The 21014-nt window shown below is 47.2% G+C and overlaps 1 protein-coding gene across 2 annotated transcripts in view; it reads right to left on the reverse strand.

Annotated features, from left to right (window-relative positions):
* The window catches only part of EFHC2 (EF-hand domain containing 2), a 232677-nt gene that overhangs the window by 77399 nt on the left and 134264 nt on the right, over positions 1-21014 (reverse strand). For both annotated transcript variants that reach the window (XM_063955627.1, XM_063955628.1), the window contains one exon: positions 8713-8878. In XM_063955627.1, the coding sequence (XP_063811697.1) occupies positions 8713-8878 (166 nt within the window). The remainder of the gene's footprint in view (positions 1-8712; positions 8879-21014) is intronic.

Raw genomic sequence — 21014 nt, forward strand, 5'->3', positions numbered from 1 at the left:
CCAGTGATACCATGTAATCCCCCTCGTCCGGCTTGAAATAACCGCCCTGAGCGATTCCATCTTGAACTTAAATTTTTTTATATAAGTGTTCAAGGATTTCAAATTTAAAATGGGTCTCACCGAACCGTCCGGTTTCGGTACCACAAACATTGTGGAATAGTAACCCCGTCCTTGTTGAAGGAGGGGCACCTTGACTATCACCTGCTGGGAATACAGCTTGTGAATTGCCTCTAGCACAGCCTCCCTGTCTGAGGGAGTTGTTGGCAAGGCAGATTTGAGGAAATGGCGAGGGGGAGACGTCTCGAATTCCAGCTTGTACCCCTGAGATACCACTTGAAGAATCCAGGGATCTACCCGTGAGCGAGCCCACTGATTGCTGAAGTTCTTGAGACGGGCCCCCGCCGTACCTGGCTCCGCCTGTGGAGCCCCAGCGTCATGCGGTGGACTTAGAGGAAACGGGGGAGGACTTTTGTTCCTGGGAACTGGCTGTATGCTGCAGCTTTTTCCCTCTACCTCTGCCTCTGGGCAGAAAGGACGCGCCTTGAACCCGCTTGCCTTTTTGGGGCCGAAAGGACTGTACCTGATAATACGGTGCTTTCTTTGGCTGTGAGGGAACATGGGGTAGAAAAGCTGACTTCCCAGCTGTCGCTGTGGAAACGAGGTCTGAGAGACCATCCCCAAACAACTCCTCACCTTTATAAGGCAAAACTTCCATATGCCTTTTAGAATCTGCATCCCCTGTCCACTACCGAGTCCATAACCCTCTCCTGGCAGAAATGGACATTGCACTTATTTTAGATGCCAGCCGGCAAATATCCCTCTGTGCATCTCTCATGTATAAGACTGCGTCTTTTATATGCTCTATGGTTAGCAATACAGTGTCCCTGTCAAGGGTATCAATATTTTCCGACAGGGAATCTGACCACGCAGCTGCAGCACTGCACATCCATGCTGAAGCAATAGCCGGTCTTAAAATAATACCTGAGTGTGTATATACAGACTTCAGGATAGCCTCCTGCTTCCTATCAGCAGGCTCCTTCAGGGCGGCCGTATCCGGAGACGGTAGTGCCACCTTCTTTGACAGGCGTGTGAGCGCTTTATCCACCCTAGGGGATGTTTCCCAACGTGACCTATCCTCTGGCGGGAAAGGGTTCGCCATTAGTAACTTTTTAGAAATTACCAGTTTCTTATCGGGGGAAGCCCACGCTTCTTCACACACCTCATTTAATTCATCAGATGGGGGAAAAACCACTGGTAGTTTTTTCTCTCCAAACATAATACCCTTTTTTGTGGTACCTGGGGTAACATCAGAAATGTGCAACACATTTTTCATTGCCTCAATCATGTAACGTGTGGCCCTATTGGAAGTTACATTAGTCTCATCGTCGTCGACACTGGATTCAGTATCCGTGTCGACATCTGTGTCTGCCATCTGAGGTAGCGGGCGTTTTAGAGCCCCTGATGGCTTTTGAGACAGTTGGGCAGGCACGAGCTGAGAAGCCGGCTGTCCCACATCTGCTATGTCGTCAAACCTTTTATGTAAGGAGTTGACACTTTCACGTAATTCCTTCCACAAGTCCATCCACTCAGGTGTCGGCCCCGCAGGGGGTGACATCACATTTATCGGCATCTGCTCCGCCTCCACATAAGCCTCATCATCAAACATGTCGACACAGCCGTTATGTATACTACTGCGCCTAAATTTAGTGCCCCCATCTCTTTTTTACCCTTTGTAGTCTTGAAACTGCAGGGGAGAGCCTGGGAGCGATCCTTCCAGCGGAGCTGTGAGGGAAAAATGGCGCCAGTGTGCTGAGGGAGATAGCTCCGCCCCTTTTTTGGCGGACTTCTCCCGCTTTTTTATGGATATCTGGCAGGGGTATTTTTCACATATATAGCCTCTAAGACTATATTATGTAAGTTTTATGCCAGCAAGGTGTTTAATATTGCTGATCAGGGCGCCCCCCCCCCCCAGCGCCCTGCACCCATCAGTGACCGGAGTGTGAGGTGTGCATGAGGAGCAATGGCGCACAGCTGCAGTGCTATGCGCTACCTTGTTGAAGACCGAAGTCTTCTGCCGCCGATTTCCAGGACCATCTTCTTGCTTCTGGCTCTGTAAGGGGGACGGCGGCGCGGCTCCGGGACCGGACGACCGAGGCTGGGCCTGTGTTCGATCCCTCTGGAGCTAATGGTGTCCAGTAGCCTAAGAAGCCCAAGCTAGCTGCAAGCAGGTAGGTTCGCTTCTTCTCCCCTTAGTCCCTCGTAGCAGTGAGTCTGTTGCCAGCAGATCTCACTGAAAATAAAAAACCTAAAAGTATACTTTCTTTTCTAGGAGCTCAGGAGAGCCCCTAGTGTGCATCCAGCTCAGCCGGGCACAAGATTCTAACTGAGGTCTGGAGGAGGGTCATAGTGGGAGGAGCCAGTGCACACCAGGTAGTCCTAAAGCTTTCTTTAGTTGTGCCCAGTCTCCTGCGGAGCCGCTATTCCCCATGGTCCTTACGGAGTCCCAGCATCCACTTAGGACGTCAGAGAAATCCTCGTTATGCTGTGAGTAAAATACCTAACTTTTGAGTAAAATAACTAAGCGCATGCACTCTGCGAACCTTGCGCATGCGCAGTAAGCGACTAATCGCAATATAGCGAAACTCGGCAACGAGCGAACAACTCGGAATGAGGGCCAATGTACGTATGTGACATCTTTGCTCTTATTTTGCGATGGTTATGCAGAGGCTGGTGTGTATAGGCACAAGGATAGCGGCTATGTGTATAGGAACAAAGATAGTAGCTGTGTGTATAGGCACAGAGATAGTGGCTGTGTTAACAAGCACAAGGATAGCGGCTGTGTATATAGGAACAAAGATAGTGGCTGTGTGTATAGGCACAAAGATAGCAGCTGTGTTTATAGGCACAAGAATAGCGGCTGTGTGTATAGGCACAAAGATAGCGGCTGTGTGTATAGGCACAAAGATAGCGGCTGTGTATATGGGAACAAAGATAGTGGCTGTGTGTATAAGCACAAGGATAGCGGCTGTGTATATAGGAACAAAGATAGTGGCTGTGTGTATAGGCACAAAGATAGCGGCTGTATGTATAGGCACAAGGATAGCGGCTGTGTGTATAGGCACAAGGATAGTGGCTGTGTACAGGCACAAGGATAGTGGCTGTGTGTACAGGCACAAGTATTGCAACTGTGTATATAGGTACAAAGATAGCGGCTGTATGTATAGGCACAAGGATTGCAACTGTGTATATAGGTACAAATATAGCGGCTGTGTGTATAGGCACAAGGATAGTGGCTTTGTGTATAGGCATAAGGATAGTGGCTGTGTGTATAGGCACAAAGATAGCGGCTGTGTATATAGGAACAAAAATAGTGGCTGTGTGTATAGGCACAAAGATAGCGGCTGTGTGCATAGGCACAAAGATAGCGGTTGTGTGTGCAGGCACAAAGATAGAGGCTGTGTGTATAGGCACAAAGATAGCAGCTGTGTGCATAGGCACAAAGATAGCGGTTGTGTGTACAGGTACAAAGATAGCGGCTATGTGTATAGGCACAAAGATAGTGGCTCTGTGTATAGGCACAAAGATAGCGGAAGTGTGTACAGGCACAAGGATAGTGTCTATGTGTATAGGCATAAGGATAGTGGCTGTGTGTATAGGCACAAGGATAGAGGCTGTGTGTATAGGCACAAAGATAGCGGCTGTGTATATAGGAACAAAAATAGTGGCTGTGTGTATAGGAACAAAGATAGCGGCTGTGTGTATAGGCACAAAGAGCGGCTGTGTGCATAGGCACAAAGATAGCGGTTGTGTGTACAGGCACAAAGATAGAGGCTGTGTGTATAGGCACAAAGATAGTGGCTCTGTGTATAGGCACAAAGATAGCGGAAGTGTGTACAGGCACAAGGATAGTGTCTATGTGTATAGGCATAAGGATAGTGGCTGTGTGTATAGGCACAAGGATAGAGGCTGTGTGTATAGGCACAAAGATAGCGGCTGTGTATATAGAAACAAAAATAGTGGCTGTGTGTATAGGAACAAAGATAGCGGCTGTGTGTATAGGCACAAAGATAGCGGTTGTGTGTACAGGCACAAAGATAGCGGCTGTGTGCATAGGCACAAAGATAGCGGCTGTGTGCATAGGCACAAAGATAGCGGTTGTGTGTACAGGCACAAAGATAGCGGCTGTGTGCATAGGCACAAAGATAGCGGCTGTGTGTACAGGCACAAAGATAGCGGCTGTGTGCATAGGCACAAAGATAGCGGCTGTGTGCATAGGCACAAAGATAGCGGTTGTGTGTACAGGCACAAAGATAGCGGCTGTGTGCATAGGCACAAAGATAGCGGCTGTGTGCATAGGCACAAAGATAGCGGTTGTGTGTACAGGCACAAAGATAGCGGCTGTGTGCATAGGCACAAAGATAGCGGCTGTGTGTACAGGCACAAAGATAGCGGCTGTGTGCATAGGCACAAAGATAGCGGCTGTGTGCATAGGCACAAAGATAGCGGTTGTGTGTACAGGCACAAAGATAGAGGCTGTGTGTACAGGCACAAAGATAGCGGCTGTGTGCATAGGCACAAAGATAGCGGCTGTGTGTACAGGCACAAAGAAAGCGGCTGTGTGCATAGGCACAAAGATAGCGGCTGTGTGCATAGGCACAAAGATAGCGGTTGTGTGTACAGGCACAAAGATAGAGGCTGTGTGTATAGGCACAAAGATAGTGGCTCTGTGTATAGGCACAAAGATAGCGGAAGTGTGTACAGGTACAAGGATAGCGGCTGTGCATATGGGGTCGGTATGTCGTGGACACCTACTTTGCCGGTATTTCGGCGGTGGTTTAGTATCCCTGTCGGGATGCCGGCATCGGTATTTTAACTGCATACCGTGCGTATAGGCGGGGGGGGGGGCTGTGTGTATAGGCACAAAGATAGTGGCTGTGTGTATGGATGCAGGAATCAGCAGGACACTGGGACGATCAGAGTAGTCCAATGTGTGACCAGTTGGAAAAACAGTTACAAAGCAGAAAACAAATACAGGTGCTCATCTTTGATACAAGGCAAAATTAGTGATAGAAACTTTAAGGCATTTCCTTAACTCGCAGGGGACTGTGCACACAGGCTGCTTTCTACAGTCGACTGTCAAAGTGGAATTTCAGTGATAAGTTGTTTGCATGTTGCAGCTGCTCGCTCATGATACAGCAATGGAAATGATAGATTAATCTAAGAACCTCACTTTCTCAGTTTGATTAAGATTAAATAATACAACAATATTATACTTAGAACTGAGGACTGGTACTAATTAGGGGATTAAATGGAAGGGAAACACACACCTGGCTCTTTGCCATGACTTTGCACCAAGGGTCCTGATTCAGAGAAGTAGGCAAATATTGTTGCAGCTGTAAATAAGTGGCTGTGTAGGAATATGCAAATGTAGCAGCCGCCACAATATGTATTAAGACGCCCACTGGAAATGTCTCAGATCCACTACTTGTGCACGAAGACGCAGACATCGGAACCACATCAGTCAATAAACGACCTTCTCGGTAACCTTATGGTCGTGTAGCATGAACATCGGAAGTAAGACGTCGGAGCCATCGTAACTGCATGCAGGATCACAGCCGCAAGCTGTGACATGCCCCCAAAACCACCCTGCCTGTTACTCACTTTACCAATAATATCTTCACTATAACTGTCACGGCAACACCATTGTGGAACATGCTCAGTGCGACTTAAGGTGTGTACACACGGTGAGATATTTTCTTTAGATTTTGACTATATAGTCAAAATCGCAAGAAAAGTTAGTGTAGATCACAAGGTGAAAGTCACCTTGCGATCCCGATTCGATCCCGATGCGCGGTCTCGCCAGGTCGGCATCGCAAGAAAAGATAGACTGTGCAGGCAAGTCAATCCTTGCTAGATCGGTGTACTATCTAGTTCATCGCACATGTCAATGACATCTCACATAAGCCAAAATCTCACATAAGCCAAAATCGTAAGCACACATAGTCCATATCTCAAGAAAAGTTAGTCAAAATCTGTGCTTTCTGGGCTCCAGGGACTTCAAGGGAAATCGCAAGTGAAAATCAGGCATAGCAAGTATCTCACCGTGTGTACACACCCTTAGATGCATGCACAGTTGGACAGAATCGCTCCACCGCGTACAACATCGGCATTGCATCCAGCCCAAAGCTCATAGGATGCACATCATTAGCCACAAAGAGGTCTCATCATCACCGGTGATCATTGCCAAGATTGTACAAAGCACAAAACTGTTGTACTAACACAAAGGGAAACACATACTTTTTATGCCGCCTCTGTCTGTCCTAAATGAACCCCAGAGTCTACTGTCAGATGAGTCAGAAGATAAAGCCCAGTTCAGTCATCTACTACAGTAGGCATATTCTAAACAACATTGTCATTCTATCACTAAAAATGCCTTCGCCATGAGATCTGCCTGACAGAAATAGAGCAGACAAAAGTTTAAAAGAGACAAAAATAATAGTCTTTGTATTATGTTAATATGAAGCATACAGTACTCCTGAAGCCAAACCAGGCCACTTGTACTTGTCAATCAATACATTTTCCACAGCAATGTGAGCCAAACAACTTCACTCAACAAGGTAATTGTATTACAAAGTGGCTGCAAACACCAAAATAAACAACATGAATAATGAATTTATATGTTTGCACTTATTCCCTGATTCATGTTTGTAAGGAAAACAAAAAATAATAGCAAGTGACTTTGGGGCTAATTCAGATCTGATCGCTGCTGTGCGTTTTCGCATAGCGGGCGATCAGGTCTGAACTGCGCATGCACCGCAGTGCGCATGTGCATGCCAAAGATACTATCGCCATCTCAGCCAAGCGATCGCCTCTGCCTGATTGACAGGCAAAGGCGTTCGCTGGGCAGGAGGGGGCGGTCCGGCGGCATTTGGCTGTGCAGGTAGGGAGCTAATTGTCAAGTACAAAAGCATCGCTACTGTGCAATGTTTTTGTACTTGTGCGGGGAGGGTAGGGCCTGACATGCGGGGCGGACTAGCCTTCCTCCCGGGTCTGGGACTCCAGGTCGACAACAAAAAGGTCGACACACCTTAGGTTGATGTCAATTGGTCGACACACCTTAGGTCGACATGGACAAAATGCCGACATGGACAAAAGGTCGACATGGAAAAAGGTCGACATGAGGTTTTTGTGGGTTTTTTTGGTGTTGTTTTCTTCGTAGAGTGACCGGGAACCCCAATTAGTGCACCGCGTCCCCTCGCATGGCTCGCTTCGCTCGCCATGCTTCGTGCCTGGTGCCTTCGCTCAGCTTCGCTCGGCACAGATTACCGTTCCAATCGTAGTCCACGTGGATCGTTAAGTATGAAAAGGTTCCAAAAAATAAAAAAATTGTGAAAAACTCATGTCAACCTTTTTCCATGTTGACCTTGTTCCTATCGACCTTTTGTCCATGTCGACCTTTTGTCCATGTCGACCTAAGGTGTGTCGACCAATTGGCATCGACCTAAGATGTGTCGACATTTTTGTTGTCGACCTGGAGTCCGGATACCCTTCCCCCCCCCCCCACCCCCCCACGATCAACTCTGAATTAGCCCCTTTGTGTCTGGAACAAACCATGTTGCCACGCAAGGGGAGCAAATACATTTATAATGTTTCTGTGCAGGGTAACTACTGGCAGCAAATCAGGAAAGCGCCCGCAGCAGCGGCTCCTGATTGGCTGCTGGACTGCCCATTCTGACTGGCTGGCGGCCAGTGCTACAATTTGAAAGGCCGCCGGCGGGTTCAGGGTGTGTCCATGGCTGCCGCCCGCCTAATATTAAGTAGTATTACTTACACCCACCTTCCATTTACTGCAGTGCTCCCTACAGCCTCCCTCCAGCACCACCGCTGCCTACAGCCACCCTCCAGCGCTGCTCCCTACAGCTTCCCTCCCGCGCCGCTTCCTACACTACATCCACACTCCAGCGCTGCTCCCTACAGTCTTCTCAACTGCCCTCCACTGATCCCAAAAGAGCACACTAATGGGCAAAACGATGATGCACTGCAGGTGGGGCAGATGTAACATGTCCTGAGAGACTTAGATTTGGGTGGGATGTGTTTAACTTTAAACTGAAATCTAAATTGCAGTGTAAAAATAAAGCAGCCAGTATTTACCCTACACAGAAACAATATAACCCACCCAAATCTAAATCTTTCTGCACATGTTATATCTGCCCCATCTGCAGTGCAACATGGTTTTGCCCATTAGTGTGCTTTTTTGGTTTGCTAATAAACGTAAATAACCCCCAAAATTCTTCATATTACATGGATAATAAGTGTCAATATAAGGTTAATGTAGGTATCAGGATATGCTGCATCACAAAAGCTATTCATAGGAAAAACCAAAAGAATAGAAAAAGCATGTTTAAAATGCGAGCTACTGCAAGATGCCATCCACATTGTTTTTAGTGTTTTGAATACAGATCACTGATAAATATGTCAGAAAACAATGCTGCTTTCCGGTCTGGAATACTGATACAGAGCTAAAATAAAAAAGGAAGATGCAGAGGGTGAACAAAAGTGAGAACCTAGAGGATGCCTGCCCAATACCAAGCGTACCAATGCAATAGTAAATTAGTGTCTATTTTCTACACTACTATAAAAGGTCATGCCACTGCACTGATCAGTACTGAGAGCCTACACTCAGTATGATGTGAATTATAGCAGCCGCACTACCTGTCTTTTTCCATAAATTTGATGAAATCCCGCTGTGGTGGTTTTGGCAACAGTCCCAAACAAGAACAAAGAGAATCTTCCTCAGAACCAAAGCCATTGTATGGTGGAATCTGCTTCTCAACTCTTGAAGGTTGGGGAGCCTTGTGCTGAATCGGAGTAAAGTCCTCTGCAAGGCAAAATGTAATGCTTACAAATGAACATCAAACAGTAAAGTAATTCATAAGCCAATGGAGGATGCTGTTATACAACACAATACAAACAATATAATACATTTACCAACAGAGAGCACAAAATATGTTGGAAAACATTTTATTTGGTCCGATTCCCCATAGGTAAGAAAAGAGTGCATACTGGCAATACTGTATTTCTAAGGTGGAGGAGACAGGGAGGAAGACTGGATGGGAGGAATAATGCAGACGGAAGTGTCAAGTGTGTGGCACCAAGGTCGTGGGCATAGAAGACTATAAGGACATAGTGGTGATATTGAAGGTGAGGGGGTTGTAGGGAGTATCTCTGGGCGGAGTGAAGATGATAGGCTGTCCTTATGTAGCATTAGAATATCTACAGTATGTGGAGATAGCAGAGAGACGGGGCGTTTCTAGAGAGGAGAAGGCTCGTGTGAAGGCTCCGTCTGTGCCCCCTCCTCTCTAGCCAGCGGCAGGACTTAGCTCTGGACACTAGGGTCCCTAGGACCCTAGCGCTGTTCTAGAGTCTACAGCGCATGCACAGATCTCCAGTAAAATTACGCTGCAGCCTTTTTCCCTGTGATTTTTCTACAGCACATGCACAAAACACTGGAAAATGGCACTGCACCATTTTTCCAGTGATTTCTGCAGCGCTGCTACTGAGCCGCGGGACTTACGGAGGGTAAGTATTAAAAATAATGGGCACAGGGTGAGTGGTGCGGGCCCCCCTGGACCCCAGGGGCTCGTGTGCACCGCACACACTGCATCCATTATAAATATGCCAGTGCAGAGAGACAATTAGTTACAAAGCAAAGATAGGAAAGGTCAGGGGAAGAAAGGTAGATTTGGGAGTTGAAGTGGTACTGATGTACGAGCCTTCTAGGACCCCAGGAGATGTGGGGAGGTTGGGAGGATGAGACAGAGGTAGAGACACTAACAAGCACTCTAGTGTCATAAAACGCGATTTATGGTAAGAACTTACCTTTGTTAAATCTCTTTCTGCGAGGTACACTGGGCTCCACAAGGATAGACATTGGGGTGTAGAGTAGGATCTTGATCCGAGGCACCAACAGACTCAAAAGCTTTGACTGTTCCCAAGATGCATAGCGCCGCCTTCTCTATAACACCGCCTCCCTGCACAGGAGCTCAGTTTTAAGTTAACCAGCCCAATGCAGTAGCAGGAAAAGAGACGACAAAAGTTAGTAGCCAAATACACCACACTCTCACGACAGGAGAAGTGTCAGCGGCTAATGCCATACCAACCCAAAGAAGCTAAGTGCATCAGGGTGGGCGCCTTGTGGAGCCCAGTGTACCTCGCAGAAAGAGATTCAACAAAGGTAAGTTCTTACCATAAATCTCGTTTTCTGCTGCGGGGTACACTGGGCTCCACAAGGATAGACATTGGGGATGTCCTAAAGCAGTTCCTTATGGGAGGGGACGCACTATAGCGGGCACAAGAACCCGGCGTCCAAAGGAAGCATCCTGGGAAGCGGCAGTATCGAAGGCATAGAACCTTATGAACGTGTTCACTGAGGACCACGTAGCCGCCTTGCACAATTGTTCAAGTGTCGCACCACGGCGGGCCGCCCAAGAAGGTCCAACAGACCGAGTAGAATGGGCCGCAATGTGAGCAGGAGCTGACAACCAGCCCTCACATAAGCATGTGCAATCACCATTCTAATCCATCTGGCCAAAGTCTGCTTGTGAGCAGGCCAGCCACGTTTGTGAAAACCAAACAGAACAAATAGAGAATCAGATTTCCTAATAGAAGCAGTTCTCTTCACATAGATACGGAGAGCCCGTACCACATCCAAAGACCGCTGTTTGGGAGACAAGTGCCGGAACCACAATCTCCTGATTAAGGTGGAACGAAGAAACCACCTTAGGTAAATATCCGGGACGAGTCCTAAGAACCGCCCGGTCACGGTGAAATATCAGATATGGGGAACTACAAAACAAGGCACCCAAATCCGACACTCTTCTAGCGGAGGCAATAGCCAGCAGGAACACCACCTTAAGGGAAAGCCACTTAAGATCAGCTGAACCAAGAGGTTCAAAAGGAGACTCTTGCAACGCCTCCAGAACCACGACAAGTCCCAAGGAGCCACAGGCGGGACGTAAGGAGGTTAAATCTGCAAAACACCCTGAGTGAACGTATGCACATCAGGTAAGGTCACAATTTTTCTCTGAAACCACACCGACAAGGCAGAAATATGAACCTTGAGGGAGGCCAGATGCAGGCCTAAGTCTAGGCCCTCTGAAGAAAAGCCAAAAGTTTGGCTGTACTAAACTTGGAAGCATCATAATCATTAGATGCGCACCAAACAAAGTAAGAATGCCAGACCCTATGGTAAATCCGAGCAGAAGCTGGTTTCCGGGCCCACAACATAGTTTGAATGACCACCTCAGAAAACCCTTTAGCCCTCAAGACAGAAGCTTCAAGAGCCATGCCGTGAAAGACAGCCGGGCCAGGTCCTGGTAGACACAGGGGCCCTGAACGAGGAGGTCTGGGCGTTGTGGAAGTAGAATTGGACGCTCTGACGAGAGGCCCTGAAGGTCTGAGAACCAGTGCCGTCTGGGCCACGCTGGAGCTATGAGAAGCAGGATTCCTCCTTCCTGCTTGAACTTCCGAATTACCCTGGGCAGGAGTGACACCGGAGGGAACACGTACGGCAGCCAAAACTTCCACGGCACCACCAGCGCATCCACGAATGCTGCTTGAGGCATGCCGTGAGACTTCCTTCATTGCCAAGCGGCTTCGAGTGCCGCCTTGATGATTTATGTAAGACACTGTGGTGGCGTTGTCCGACTGTACTTGAACAGGATAGGTCTGAATTAAATGCTGGGCCAGGTTCAATGAGTTGAAGACCGCCCGCAATTCCAGAATGTTGATCGGGAGGAGAGACTCCTCCTTGGCCCACCAACCCTGAAGGGAGTGTTGCTCCAATTTCGCGCCCCAACCTCTTAGGCTGGCATCAGTCGTCAACAGGACCCAGTTGGATATCCAGAAGGGACGGCCCCTGCACAATCGTTGGTCCTGGATCCACCAGTATAGCGACAGACCGACCTCCGGAGTCAATGAGATCATTTAAGACCTGATCCGGTGAGGCAGGCCATCCCACTTAGCCAGAATAAGCCTCTGGAGGGGGCGAGAATGGAATTGAGCATACTCCACCATGTCGAATGCTGACACCATGAGGCCCAGCACCTGCATCGCCGAATGTATCGACACTTGCGGACGAGAGAGGAAGTAACAAATCTTGTCCTGAAGCTTCAGGACTTTCTCCTGAGACAAGAACAACTGCTGGTTGTGAGTGTCCAATAGCGCTCCCAGTTGCACCATGCTCTGAGCACGGACCAGGGAGGAATTCTTCCAGTTGATGAGCCACCCGTGGGCTTGCAGAAACTGGACAGTCAGATCTAGGTGATGTAGGAGAATTTCTGGGAATTTGCCAGGATCAACAAGTCGTCCAGATACGGTAGGATCCTGACCCCTTGACGGCGGAGTACCACCGTCATCACCGCCACAACTTTGGTGAAGACTCGCGGAGCCGTGGTTAAACCAAATATTAACGCCCGAAACTGGTAATTGAGGTTGCCAACCGCAAACCTCAGGTATTGCTGATGCGACACTGCTATAGGAATATGCAGGTAAGCATCCTGTATATCCAGGGAGACCATATAATCCCCAGGTTCCAAGGCCAGAACGATAGAGCGAAGGGTTTCCATACGGAACTTGGAGATTCTCACAAACTTGTTCAATGCCTTGAGGTTGAGAATGGGCCGGGAGGACCCATTCAGTTTTGGGAACAGAAACAGCGGTGAATAGTACCCCTGGCCTCTATGAGCAAGAGGCACCTGTACTACCACTCCTGTGTCCAGGAGGGTCTGTACCACCTAATGAAGAGTCTTTGCCTTTGTCTGGTCCGAAGGGACGTCTGTCAGGCAAAATCGATGAGGGGGACGGTTTTTGAAGGCTATGGCGTAACCTCGAGTGACGAATTCCCGTACCCAGGCATCTGAAGTGGTCTTCAACCATTCCTGGGTATACCGTAGAAGCCGGCCACCCACCCTGGGGTCCCCCAGGGGGAGGCCCGCCCCGTCATGCGGCAGGCTTATCGGTCTTGGAAGCTGGCTGACGGGCAGCCCAGGCTCTTTTGGGCTTTGGCTTACCAGGTTTGGAAGTGCGGGCCTGTTTGTGGTACGCCTGACCTTTTGCTTTACCTGAAGGACGAAAGGGACGAAAGGAAGTACTTTTAGCCTTCGCCACAGAAGGAGCAGTACTTGGCAGACAGGCTGATTTGGCTCCCCGAACAGGATATCTCCCTTAAAAGGGAGTACCTCCAGGGTTTTTATAGAATCCAGATCCACAGACCAGGATCTCAGCCACAATATCCGGCGAGCCAGCACTGACATAGTAGAAGCCTTGGCTGCCAGAACACCGGCATCAGAAGCCGCCTCTTTAATATAGTGAGAAGTTGTGACAATATATGACAAGCATTGTCTAGCATGGTCAGACGAGATTTCAGCTTCCAACTCCTGTGCCCACGCTTCAATAGCTTCTGCAGCCGATGTCGCTGCAATAGTGGGCCTATGCGCAGCACCCGTGAGGGTGTAAATCGCTTTCAGACAACCCTCGACACGTTTATCCGTAGGCTCTTTCAGAGACGTGACGGTAGTGACAGGCAGAGCTGAGGAAACCACCATCCATGCCACATGCGAGTCCACTGGAGGAGGTGTCTCCCAATTTTTAGACAGCTCTGGCGCGAGGGGATAGTGAGCGAGCAGCTTTTTGTGAGTCACGAACTTCTTACCTGTATATTCCCAGGATTCCTGACGTATATCAACCAGGTGATCAGAATGAGGTAAAACTTGTTTAACCACCTTCTGACGCTTGAATCTATCTGGTTTCTTAGGAGGAACGGATGGCTCGGGATCATCCGTAATCTGCAGAATCAACATTATAGCCTCCAATAGATCAGGAACATCCACTTGTGAACTGTGATCCCCATCAGTATTATCAGTATCAGAATCTGTGGGGTCAGTGTAAACGCCGTCCTCATCAGACGAGGTGTCAGTGACAGCAGTGGATTGTGAGGAAGTAATGGCCCGCTTAGAGGACCCTTTGGTCTTAGGCGAGCGAGTGTCAGACTTATTAGTAGTCAGCGACTGGTTCAATTTCTTTAATTGAGCGGACAAGTTATCTGCCAACGGCGGATTAACCGCGGGGACCATATATGGTTGGACCGGCATAGGAGGTCCCATAGGGGGCGTTAGTTTAGTAACTAGCGTATTCAGTAGTGTGGAGAAGGTAGCCCATGGCGGGTCATTCTGGACCCCCGTTGCTACCGTCCCACTGGGGGGCAAGGAACCCCCAGAACCAGAGCCCTCAGCTGCTATATTTTCCTCAAAGGTATCTGCGGCTTCAGCACTACTCCTAGTGTGTTCAGCCCCAGAACCGTTACCCTCATAAGCAGACATGTTATAACTTGCAGTATAAGGTAACACAGTACAATTTCTCAGCAGCACAATACCTGACCCAAACCCCTGCGCAGTGTAGTCAGCACAAACAGGGATTCTGGAGAGATATGGTGACTAAAATCACAGAGAAAAATACAATGAAAGTATATCTTGTGAATATCCTATATTATAATAAACCTGACACACCTAGCCCCCTCAGGTTATAGAATATAGGGATAGCAAGCTGAGTGAGAGACACGAAATGGAAGTCACCCAGCAGGCTAATGCACACACATATAGTCACAGTTTGTACAATGCAGACGTTATGACAAGCAATAATACTGCACTGGACTAGTTCATATATAGCTATGTAATCAATAGATATACCACTGCACAGTAAAGACTGGATATATATCACAGGGTAAATGTACCAAAAAAACCCTGACCAAATGCACTCTTTCTTAACTATCACTGTCTAAACGACATGTAGAATACTTAAGTGTCTTGTAAAGGCACAGCGCTGACTGTCAGGCGGCTTTACAAAGGAGGATTTGCCCAAGCAGTCCCAGGAACAGTGTAGCTGAGAGAAATGGCACCCAAACACTAACTGGGAGTGAGGGAGAGAGAGATATGCAGCTCCAGGGCGGGAACATTTGCTGTAAATGGCGCCCTGGGGCTGGGGGAAGGGCTACAGGTCAAAGCCCATTATCCCCTGCTGGACATAACCACCGGTACTATGGGCTTATAGAAAACGGTTTATAAGAGAAACTGACCTGTACTCGCGCCCTGGTGGTCTAGTGGGGTCGCCTGTACTATCACAGTGTCCACACCAGCGCGCGCGGCACGCCTCCCACCGGCCGTGCCGTATCGCGATAAAGAGCGGGTCCCGCAAACGGGACCCACATACCACCTCCCGAAGCGCAGCCACGCGATCCTGGAGAGCCCCAGCTGTGTGTGTCTAGCATGAAGAAAACCGGAGCCTCCTGCTGTAGTTACCCGGCAACCAGGACACGGGAGTGTACAGCGCCGCTGGGGAGTGATGGAGCTGCAGCAGGGAATGTCTCCTGACATCTAAACTGTGCTGTAGCCCTTGTAGTCTTCACTTTCCTTCAGAAAAAAGCTCTTCTTAGGGCTGCCAGGAGAAGCCCCTCTGTTAAGTGCCTGCTATCTGCAGCACAAACTACAAAACTGAATTCCTGTGCAGGGAGGCGGGGTTATAGAGAAGGCGGTGCTATGCATCTTGGGAACAGTCAAAGCTTTTGAGCCTGTTGGTGCCTCGGATCAAGATCCTACTCTACACCCCAATGTCTATCCTTGTGGAGCCCAGTGGAGCCCGCAGCAGAAAGACCAATAGAGTGATGGGTGTGCGGGAGAAGAGGGTGATCAATAGTCAGAGCTGGCCCTTGGCATAGGCAGTATAGGCAAATGTTTAGGGGCATCTGGAAAAGCCTAGGGACATCTGGCCAGGCTGGACATCTAAGCTCTGCTGCGTCAGCTCCAGATTTCAGAAGTCCCGGCTGACAGATTTGATTGCTGAAGACACACAAGTTGGAGAGATTTGATTGCTGGAGACACACAAGGAGAGACTTGATTGCTGGAGACCCACTGGGGGGGAAAGACTTGATTGCTGGAGACACACAAGGAGAGACTTGATTGCTGTAGACCCACTAGGGGGGAAAGACTTGATTGCTGGAGACACACAAGGGGTAGAGACTTGATGACTGGAGGCACAAGGTGGAGGGAGATTTGATGGCTGAAGACACACAAGAGGGAGCGCTTTGATGGCTGGAACACACAAGGGCGAGAGATTTGATAGCTGGAGACACAAGGGAGAGAAATTTGGTGTCTGGAGACACTTACACAATCTGCCTCCCAGTCACCCACTGTCACAAGGCCATGCCCATTTTGTGGGTCCACACTCCCTTCTCAGCTGTGCACGTGTCGAAGGGTCCCACATTGGGCAGGGGCACCAACCAGAATCTTGCCTAGGTTGGTCAGGGCCGGCCCTGTCAGCAGTGTAGAGAGCAGCAAAGAGGCCCAAGATGATGCCACAGTGCTCATTAGACTTTACTGTCACTAGATCAGTGATTACTTTTGTGAGTACTGTACAGTCACATTTGAATGTTGGGGCTGGAAGCCAGATTGCAGAGAGATAAGAACAGTGATAGGATAAAAAGAAGTTAGGAAGGAATAGGGCCGGGAGATCATGTTGTGAGTACAGTGACTCTGTCTATCGTTACTGGAGAAAATTAATTATAGATGAAATGAGGAGTGTATTAGAAGGTGGGTGGGTATGTGGGAATTGGCTTTAAGAAACATCTTCACAAATGCTGGTGATTTTGTCTTTAGGCTGTGAGGTAGGGAGGGGAGGCATACGGTATTGTACTTTATGAGTAATCAAGTTTTGATTTTTATTGGCAAGCATATCCTAGTAGTTACTTCATTTACATTATGACTATTAATATTTATATAGATTATCATTTTTCTGAATAAATTGTTTCATCATTTGGAATATAGTTCTTCATATATTGATTCTTATTATGGTAGATGGACAAGAATTAAGGCCCAGGAATTTGTTCTATTCCTGTAATATGCAGAAACTAATTATTATTTAGGGCTCAGATTTTTAGTTTAGTGTCCATTGCATTTTAATTTGCAAAAAATGGTTACATATTGCAAATCCCAGCTACCATGATAACTAATAATGGACTTCTATAATGAGCATTGTGGTTTTTTTAAATTTCCGAATACAGTATTAATTCCTGTATTCTTAAAATTCCTAGTTACAGCAAGAAGGTAATTTGTGTGTACTTAGTGATGGCATTTTATATAGGGGTAGATGTATGAAGCAGTGAAGAGAGTGGAGAAGTTGCCTATGGCAACCAATCAGCTGCTTTGTATAGTTTAATAGAATTCACTTGATAAATGTTACTTCAATGCTGATGCTGATGCCATGTTCAACTTCTCCACTGGCTCACTTCTCCACTGTTTTCACTGCTTTATCCCTCATAGAGTGGCCAAACCTCCACCAGCATTATCGTATCTCCATGGGGCACAGTTGACCCTTAAAGTGCCAGAATCCACAACTTTTAAAGATGGCCCTGCGTGTACTTTGCTGGAAGGTGGCACAACATACTTGCTGGGCACATGCAAAGCTGCACTGTAATCTTTGACCAGCAGGACGATTATTACTCATTCTCACACCTGTACTTCACTTGTCACTCATCTGAACTAGAGATGAGCGGGTTCGGTTCCTCGGAATCCGAACCCGCCCGAACTTCATTTTTTTTTACACGGGGCCGAGCGACTCGGATCTTCCCGCCTTGCTCGGTTAACCCGAGCGCGCCCGAACGTCATCATCCCGCTGTCGGATTCTCGCGAGGCTCGGATTCTATCGCGAGACTCGGATTCTATATAAGGAGCCGCGCGTCGCCGCCATTTTCACACGTGCATTGAGATTCATAGGGAGAGGACGTGGCTGGCGTCCTCTCCGTTTTAGAGAAGAGAGTGAGACTAGAGTAGAGAGAGACACAGTAGTAATTTTGGGGAGCATTAGGAGGAGTACTACTACTTGCTGAAGTGATAGATAGATAGTGTGACTGTATAATGTATATCTGACTTGTGGGGGAGACACTGACAGTGGGGAGCAGTTAGAGTCTGAGAGCAGGACTCAGGAGTACATATAACGTACAGTGCACACTTTTGCTGCCAGAGTGCCACACTGCCATTGTGACCACACTGACCACCAGTATAATATATATTGTGATTGTCTGCTTAGGAGTACTACTTGCAAGTTGCTTTCTGAACATCTTTATACGTGTGATTGTATTTTATATGATTTTCAATTCTGACTGTCCAGTGACATAAATAATCAATGATGACATTGATGATATCTTCAAACAGTTTTCACAAACTATTTCACCATGGCCTAACATATCTAACGTAAAATAATTAACTCAGGTTATTAAAATTGGAAAATAAGTGGGTAAAACAAGGGCAGCAGTTTGCTTGGCAGACTACTTTTAGATGAGACTAGGGACTTGTGTAACCAAATGTCTGCATTTGTCCCCTTCTTAATGGTTGTACTAAACACAGCTACTGTATTATGGGCCTAATCATGTTTGTACGCACATCCCTTTGCATACGATGGCTCTGGTGGGCCCAGAAAAGAAGATAGGTGCCCACTGGAGCCATCGCAAACTCAACTGCTACTGCGGACACAAGGCCCGCCATCAAGGGAGGACAGTGGAGACTGCAGTCAGGATCGGGGCCATGCCAGCTGCCTGCCTGTGCACCAGCAGCCTCAGAAGAACAAAGCCACGGTGCTATTCTTACAACAATGCCGGCCGTGAGCCAATCTGAGTTCACAGATCGGCAGCCAATCAGGAACTGCCGTTCACCAGATCCTGATTGGCTGCCGGTCCGTGAGCTCCGATTGGCTCATGGCCAGCTCTGTGGTAAGAATAGCACAGCGGCTCTGTCTCCCCGTGCTGTGGCTGCCTGCCTGTGTGCAGGCAGCTGGCCCTGTCGCTGATCCTCACTGCTGCCTCCTGGGCCCCCGTCAAAATGGAAGTTTGGGGAATGCAGGGGAGGAGGGGGGGGGGGGGGGCAATGCTGCAGTATTTGTGGTGGGAGGGGGGGGGGCTGTCTCATTTATCAGTCCCATAATTTTTGATGGCAGACCTGGCGCACATACACAGACTATACACAATAACGAGGATCACTGACTGCTAGGGAAGCTCTATAGCTACACAGACTGGACACAGGCGCAACGTTTTTGTACACACATGATCACAGCTGATGGCATATACATGCCCCATAAAAATGGCCATGACATGCCTGCGTTTTTGCTGCCACTCCCCGTTACCTACCCCAAACGGTCCCATGCTGTCAATCATTCTGCAATGAAAATCTCAGTGCAATCACAACAACACCTTGGCACGTGTGCAGTGCGATTTTGGCACATGCATAGCCTGCCAATAATAGCCTACAAACATGAATTAGGTGGTATGTGCAGTTCCTGAAAATCTCATGTTAGCCATCACAGAATATTGTATGATTGAACTGCAATATTCACATCAAGGGTTAATAATTTGACATTAAAATGAGATTATTTGAAAAGAATGTCAGTAGTCTGCACTCTACTGCAGCTGCGGGGCTCCAAGAGCCTATCGAGAACAGAGCTGCAGGGTATAGGAAATAAATTTGCTGTGTAATACATTATTTATGCTAATCAGTATTTACAGTAATTGAAAACACAACAAAAGGGAACAGATAACATCAGAATGTGTAAAAGTGCCTAATGGTATGTTTACATACTTTCAGAAAATGTATTACAGGAATAAATGTTAATAGTATGCCCCCTAGTGTTCCTTACCTGAATTACAGGTCTACTACAGTATAATTTAATAATAGATATTTTAAAACCTTTAATCATGTTAAATAAACATTGTATAAATATATTTTCATAGATAACACAATTATATTTTCACATACAATATCTCTTGGAAATAATGACTAATAAATATTTAATGCAAAAATTATTTCATTTAATTATGAAATATTTTAGAATAAACTTTCAAAAATAATATTCTCATAAATAATCAAGAAAATACTGTAATTACTATAATATCAGAGTAAGAACAATGCACTGTTGGTTTCAAATTTGAAAAAAATAATGTAGTTTAGTTGTCTATAATCAATATTAATCTAGTAAGGGGAATTACTGTGTTACATATGGCTTGGGATAAATACGGTTCCAGATTACTGAAGTATCCCACAGTTTTAAAGTGTATCATATCAACGTAATAATTTTGAAACACATAAAGATTCTGTTTCGCATTTGTATTCAGTGACAATGGAGCCTATTTATTAAAGTCTTTTTTACAGTCAATCCTCCAAAAACTGCCATTTTCTGAGGATGTTCACAATATCTAAGTATGGGAGATATTTAACAAAGCGGTACAACAGCAATTATCAGAGATATATACATACATACATACTGTATATGTGGCAGTGCAGTCCCTCTGTTTCTGATCACAGCAACAGTCCCTTTAGCTTTCTGTGGGGACTGCAAAAGGCCCAATATACCACACACTGAAAAGCTTCATCGGTTGTAGTCTATAGGCTATATTTTCACAATTTCCAGAGAGGGATCCTTCAGCTGTGAATGTGAATTCTGTGAGCCAGGTCTGAACCCACCGGTAAAGAAAATACATACGGGTGACCGGCCGACGGCTGTCACTATACCGACAGCAGTATCCCGTCAGCTGGAATCTCCTCGCGGGTTAGCTGTGATCACCACGCTTCGGGCCTGGTGGTGAGCGAGATTATATTCCCACTCAAGTGGTGGCGTGGACCCACCACCCGGTGGGAATAGCAGGCTGCGGTCAGGATTTGGACTGGCGGCATTTCCACGCCTGACGAGGTTCCGGCGTCTGGATCCTGAACGCTGGGATCCCGACAGGCGTTACATTAACCATATCCCCAGTAAAGTGATAGCGCCGCTGACACAATTTGAATCCAGGTTTTAAAAAAGTATATTCATCAGTTGAACAATATAGTTTTGAAGTGTATGTATTGGTGCTAGGTGAATAGTTATTTCACTTTAATAGTTTTTTTGTGCTTGTGTACAATCAACATAAACATTTATTATTT

Source organism: Pseudophryne corroboree, chromosome 2 (genome assembly GCF_028390025.1).
Source record: "Pseudophryne corroboree isolate aPseCor3 chromosome 2, aPseCor3.hap2, whole genome shotgun sequence".
Classification (NCBI taxonomy): domain Eukaryota; kingdom Metazoa; phylum Chordata; class Amphibia; order Anura; family Myobatrachidae; genus Pseudophryne; species Pseudophryne corroboree.